General features: G+C 44.3%; 1 protein-coding gene across 2 annotated transcripts in view; it reads right to left on the bottom strand.

The window, feature by feature from the left end:
• The window catches only part of Col4a3 (collagen type IV alpha 3 chain), a 138,767-nt gene that overhangs the window by 71,708 nt on the left and 60,541 nt on the right, over positions 1-6,518 (bottom strand). For both annotated transcript variants that reach the window (XR_003843853.1, XM_021197823.2), the window contains exons 2-4: positions 6,131-6,187; positions 4,341-4,430; positions 783-827 (exon numbers count right to left, since the gene is read on the bottom strand). Coding sequence is in view for 1 of the 2 variants with exons in the window: in XM_021197823.2 (XP_021053482.1) it covers positions 783-827; positions 4,341-4,430; positions 6,131-6,187 (192 nt within the window). In the remaining variant the exon portion in view is untranslated. The remainder of the gene's footprint in view (positions 1-782; positions 828-4,340; positions 4,431-6,130; positions 6,188-6,518) is intronic.

The raw sequence follows: 6,518 nt of genomic DNA, 5'->3' as shown, positions 1-6,518 counted from the left end.
TGTGTGTGTGTGTGTGTGTGTGTGTGTGTGTGTGTGTGTATGTATATCTCCTAATATATAAATATTAGGTTCCTAGTATTGCACTCAGGTAATCAGACTAGCATCTCAAACACTTTCCCCTGTGGAAAGTTATACTTTATAAAACCTTTAAAAGGGGGATTGCTTTGGTTGTGAGGGAATCTTTATTATTTGTTCTTTCAGAAAAGGTCTCACTCTATAGCCCAGGCTAGGCAGCCCAACTTTGAGCTTATAGCATTCCTCCTGCCTCAGCCTCTTGAGTGTTAAGGTTGCAGGAGTGAGTCACCACACCTAGCTGAAATTCATTTTTAGTGTATATTTTGCATGCAGTAAATGTTTATGTCTTCTGCGAAAAGTACACACACACACACACACACACACACACACACACACACACATCCTTCCTCCCTTTCTTCCTTCGAGTCATGCTGTCCTCCCTAAATCCCAATCCTTCTGCTGCATGGTCACTAGAGTGTTGGGATGCTAGCATCATGACTGACACACTTATATCGCTTCATAAGTACCCCCCACACCGATCAGAAACAGTACCCTCTTCTCCCTACAGTTCTCATGTACCCTTCCCCCATCTGTTCACATCTGTCTCTAAGGTAGCAAGCATTATTGTGGCCACAGCCAGTGGGTTGGCTTCCTGTTCTCAGACTCTAACTGTGGAGCAGACACAAGGCACCTGATGTCTGAGTGATGTTTACCTTTAGAAGAAGAGCGCTCAGCCAACAGTCGGAATGGATGGGTTGAATACTTACCCTGATGCCTTTGGGGCCAGTGAGTCCCGGAAGTCCTGGGAAGCCCTAGGTCCAAGTGGAAAGAGGAAAAGTCAGTACCCTAAAAACCATTTGGGCTTAGTCTAATCTCCATGCTGAACAGCTTTGCTGTCGTGGTTATTTTGGTGTTGATAAAGTTCGATGATTGTTGGCTGCTTCTAATCAAGGGACAAACAAAACTGCACGGAAAACTTTGCTACTCAAAGTGGGATCAGGGACCAGTGAGCAGTGCCTTCGCGTTAACCTGGGAGTTTGTGGCAAGTAAGAAAGTCTCAAACAGCCCCACCTCTTATCCTCCTCCCACGCATACTGACTCAACAGGATTCTGTTGGGGTTCTCCTGCACTGGAAAAGTGCCATGAGCCTGTAAAAGACCCACGTTAGCCAAGCAGCTGCTGAGGTCTGATAAGGAAGAATACCAGAGTTACAATAGCAAAGGAGACTGGAGATCTGTGCCGCAGAAGCACTTCGTAAGGAGATGTGCCAGACACATACGAGTAAATAAATAAGTGAGGACTGCATGCACCAGAGACGATACTGCTTCCAGCACGTAGTGAATCTTGGGTTGAGGCCCCCTTTTATAGCAAACTAAGCTGGTTGCTGTGAAAGCACCATTGTTCAGGAGCTATTTTTCGTTGTCATTCCAAAGTTTCAGGTTTTTTTTTTTTTTTTTGGAAAGCTGTTACAGAGTCTTCTGAGACTGGACTGTCAAGGCCAAAGTGAGCCATTCCCTTCTGAGGTGGAATTCCTGGGTGCAAGGTCGTGTTCAAAGCTGTCTTTCCCCTCCCATCCCCCCATGGGAACTGTTTTGTGTTATGTGGAGGGCAGACAAGAAGACAGGGTTTCAGGATTTACTTCCCCATTGTAAATCTTCTCGTGCAGAAAATATCACACTTATAAATCTGAAAAATATTTTGTCAAGTTTTTAATGGTCTCTGTGTTTTGCCTCTGGTCAGATACTCCTTTGGAGCTGTATCCATAAGCTGTGCTTGAAAATGAGATTTCGTGACATAGCAGCTGTTTTCTGCTTTGGTTTTGTGGAATATTTGCACATCGTGCAATCCACATGCAATCCACTCCGGTGATGACAATTACCATTGCAACTAGTATTCTTAAAGAGGCACTGACCGCAAGCAAGCAGAGTAAAGTATAAAGAATAATATGGAAGAGGAGTCCTTGTTGGGCCTTGGTGGCACACGCCTTTAGTCCCAGCACTCTGGAGGCAGAGGCAGGCGGATCTCTTTGAGTTCAAGGCCAGTCTGGACTACACAGAGAAACTCTGTCTTAGAAAAAAAAAGTTCTCAGTTAATCTACCTGCAGGTTTCCCATGTCAGAGATCCTTTACCAGTGAAATGAAGAGAAACCCAAGCCTAATTCTTCAAAGTAGTCAACGGAAAATTCAGTCTCAGCCCACAATCTGAGTTTTAAAAGTGTGTATGGTGTTTTGTGTGTGTGTGTGTGTGTGTTTTATGTACATGTGCATGTGGAAGTCAGATTTGGCGGCAGGGTGTCTTCCTCTATCGCTCTCCACCTTATGTTTTCAAACAGTCTTTTACTGAATTGGGGGTCTGTTGGCTCAGGCTGGCCAGCCGTGAGCTCCAGGACTCGTCTGTCTCCCGGCTCCCATCCCCGGGGTTGCAGAGGCTCAGTGCTGTGCCTGGCTTTTGCACAGGTGCTGGGGATCTGAACTCAGGCCCTGACGCTTGTGCAGCAAGCACACTTTACCTTCTGAGACATCTCCCTATCCTAGCTGTTTCTATGTTAGCATCAGAAGAAGAGAAGGAGAGGGGGCACTGCCATGGGTGAGATAGAGATGGAGAACGCCAGGGAATCGGACTTGTTTTGCAAACCCCAAGTCTAGGTTTAGTCACTGTGGTGTCGCAAACAGATTCTTGGTTCTGTCTTCAGAGCTTCGTTTATTCCCCCCTAAGCTCCTTCACTCTTCCAGAGAGAGCAGGGCACAAAGATTTTCTCTCGTCCTAATATTTGACTCCTATAGAGTTCCCAAATCCCTTGGAATTCCTCATCACACCAAGAGACACATCTTTTGATGAAGGGTTTTTGATGGGCTCTTGGCTGGTGGGGGGAGCTGGTCACTCCAGAAGCTTAAAACGCCAGCTATAACCCCATTGTCTAAGGAGCAGGGGAGCCAGAGGCCAGCTTAGGAGTGGATCCTGTCTCCTAGAGGAAAGCTCTGCAAATATTTCCAGCCTTAAGGAGATTGCAGAGAACTTTGGGATGATGGGTATGCATGTGCCTGGAAAGTGAGGTGCTTCACTTCCAGGGGATGGAGGTGTCTGTCATAGGACCTTCTGTCATAGGTCATCCTATGACCTTGCCTGTCTGTTCATGTGCATCCTTGACAATAAAGTGTTCAACACAAAGGTCCTCTTGAGTTCTGTGTACTGGCATCATGGGGCCGAAGTGAGGAGAAAATGAAATGTAGGGAGGGATGATTGGGCCAGTGCTTGGCAGGGAGAAAATACATCGTTTAAGTGTTGTGTGTATAATTCTAATGTACATGTCAATATAGTATGGTATTTTAAAAGACTCCACAGAGATCAATTATAATTATCTTTAATAGCTTATTAGTTCACAGCTTGTTGGAGGCCAGTAGTCAGGGGAGTGAGTTTGTGTGCCTGACAGCCCAGGTGTCTGGCTAGGTTATGTCCCCAGTTGGAAGGAACAGTATGCAGATCTAGTGGTTCATAGTTATTTAGTAAATCCTCTTTGGGATTTATTGAAGCCAGGGCCTTTGAGTATCACAGCCTTTAGGATAAAGATGCATGGCAGGTGTGAAGCCTGGCAGGCCCTGCTATAAACCACAGTTGCCCAGTGCTCAGCAGACTCCACAAAGGAATGGGTGGATGGGGAGACAGGAATAGAATCAGGGACAGAGGACTTCCAAAAGCAAAGGCAGACAGATCCACACAATTTGACGTAAAGCAGAGGTTCATGTCAGGTTAAGGACCCAAAAGCACACTTCACAGTGGTCATTTGGAGGTCACTGGTGAAGTGTGCAGGATTGTTTTCAGGGAAGAAAGCCAAAGGCAAAGTGGCTCTGGCTGAGAGGAGAGAAGCGGGAGACCCACGGGTACCACACTAACTACTCTTTCAAGAACCTGACCAAAAGAAAAGACAAGGAGAGGATGAAAATCCTTTGGTTCGGGGATCTAAAAATCTAGATGGAGTTGTGTGCTAGCAAACCTCGTATGTTTCAAGGTTTGAAACATACTGAGATAGGTAAGCCAACACCAAAGGGTTCCAAGATCCTGGGGGTCAGGGTAGAGGTGAAAGGGCAAAAGACCCCTTCCTCCCATGTAAGAGAAGCTTGGCTAGACTCATAGGCAGAAACTACACAGGGCCTGGGGGGCGGGGTGGGGGCGTGAGCTGGGTGAAAGCTTAGCTAGGACAGGAAACTAAGAATTTGTTTTATATCTGCCAGATGGGAGATTCTCTATACGGTCTCAGTGGCCTATGTGGTGGGCATGGAGATGGATTAGGTGGGCAGAGGGTTTACCAAGCTTTCAGGCTGACATACCTTGGGTCCCTGTGGTCCAGGCAAGCCTTCAGGACCTGGAAATCCTTTCTGGCCAGGAAATCCAGGGGAACCAGGAAAGCCCTTCTCCCCCTGTTAAAACCAAAAAGAATCAAGAAGCAAGCAACAGTTATCTAGCAACACCCACCGCCACAGCACTCTCCTCTCAACGATGCTCTTCCCTTGCTTCAAGGGGTCACTAGTTAGCACTCAGCTCCAAGGGTAGCCACTGTCTACTAATGTATGTCCATAGGCTTCAGAGTGATACCCACGTCCTTTAGAGACTTTTGCCAGAGAGTAGACCTACTCAGGACAGAGATTAGAAGGATAGGGACCAAGAATTGAAAGGACAGTTCTGATAGAAGTTAAGATTAGCGGGATGTGTTTATTAAGGGATGGAGATGGTGAGGATGAGGAGTAAGGTGTATTTTGAGTTTTTAGTAATGATGGAAGAAAAATAGAATACCATGGAGGTGTGAACTCAAAAGTGTTCTTGTTGTAAGGGAATGAGTTCCTCAACCAGCTGTTTTCATAGGAGTTTTAGGAGAGGCATCAAGGGAAACATAGCAGAAGGTCTGAGAGAAGCAATGTTAGGTGATGCAACGGGGAAGCGCCTGGTAGAAGGGAGTGAAATAGAGTTTCACCAACAAAAGCATTCTCTTGAACCAGAATACTGGAAATAATCCTCAACAGTCAAGGCCACTAGTTAGTTTGATTAAGTTTGTTACAATGGGCAAATACAATAAATAAATAGATAAATAGATAAACAGATAAGATAGATAGATAGGCAGACAGATAATAAACCAATAGAAAAGATCAAAAGTCTGCTACTTTACACTTGTATAAGTTGAACACACCCAATTAGCAGAAAAAAAAGAGATTTATTAGAGCCTTCTTACCACTTAGTTACTCTCATGTTTTAAATCTGATCATGCATACAACTGGGACTCAACAGATGCCTGAATACAAGTTCAAGTACAAAGAGAGACATTCCAGAGTAAATATGAACATCTACATTCAGTCACAGCTTAGGTGGGGAGGGGAGACCCTAGTGCAAGTCAGTTATACATGTATTATCTATAGATAAAATCAGTATTGAAATTACCATATAAATATATATATATATAAATGTCTTATTTAGATAGCTCAAAATGTGCTTTCTTTGAAGTAATTTTAATAGTTACTTTTCATATTGTTGAACGATTAATTAATACCTCCGAGGAAGAAGAGGTTTGTAAACAATCAAAAAATACTTTAGCCCTGCCTCTGTCTTAATTGTCATAAATTGTGAGTTCATGGAGCGAATTGATGAGATTCCACAGCCTTCTTTTTCCTTGAATTCTGCCATGGAGCTTTGAATTTTTGTTTCAACAGGGCTGCTGCCGATTTCGCCACCAGGGGGCGGTCTTGTTCCAGCGCAGCGGCACAGCGTCTGCGGATTTCAATGTTTACATCGAAGCAAGAGAATCAAGTTGTTTTAATTTCTTCTTTCATGTTTAGCAACATTATAAATATAGAGTATGCTAGGGAGGCTTTCATAAAAATGTTCTTTTTCTGCCAACTTGCTACTTATTCAGCCAAGAGTGTTACAGTCTGGCTGCCAGTATTTACACAAGGTAGCCGGAGGAGCTGAAGCCTTCCTAGAAGGCTTTCAACAGTGTTTAAGGTTAATGTTTATATACAATTACTTTGAAGGTGGATTTAGGGGACTGGGTGACGATCTCCACTACAGAAGGGCCAAGTGTGACCGACTCAGGCATCTGTGAAGAGGCAGCGAGAAGTTCTCTTCTTACCTTCTCCCCTTTGGTCCCCGTGCAGAGGCATTGTCCTTTGCCTTTGCAGACACAGCCCTGGGAAGAGCAGAAGAGGACAGTGAGGATAGTGAACTGTTTTCTGTGCTTTGAACCTTGGACACACATGATCTGCATGACATTATGGCAATACTTCAGTGAAAATGAATAGAGAAAAACATAGAAGAAATGTCAAATGACATAGAAGTGTCACTTTTTTTTTTTTTTAAATCAAACTTAGGAAGTTAGGCAGTTTAGTTATGGAAAAGGTGAAGTTGGTCAACCCTCTGCCTTTTCCATGATAACAAAAAGATGAACTATATGAAACTGCTATTGCTGTAGGTGAGAAGTGGCTTAATGTTGGCATATTTTTAGGTTCAGCAGAATGTGT

Source organism: Mus pahari, chromosome 5, assembly GCF_900095145.1.
Source record: "Mus pahari chromosome 5, PAHARI_EIJ_v1.1, whole genome shotgun sequence".
NCBI lineage: Eukaryota > Metazoa > Chordata > Mammalia > Rodentia > Muridae > Mus > Mus pahari.
The sequence above is the reverse complement of the archived record's forward strand: the minus strand, read 5'-3'. Positions and strand labels throughout refer to the sequence as shown.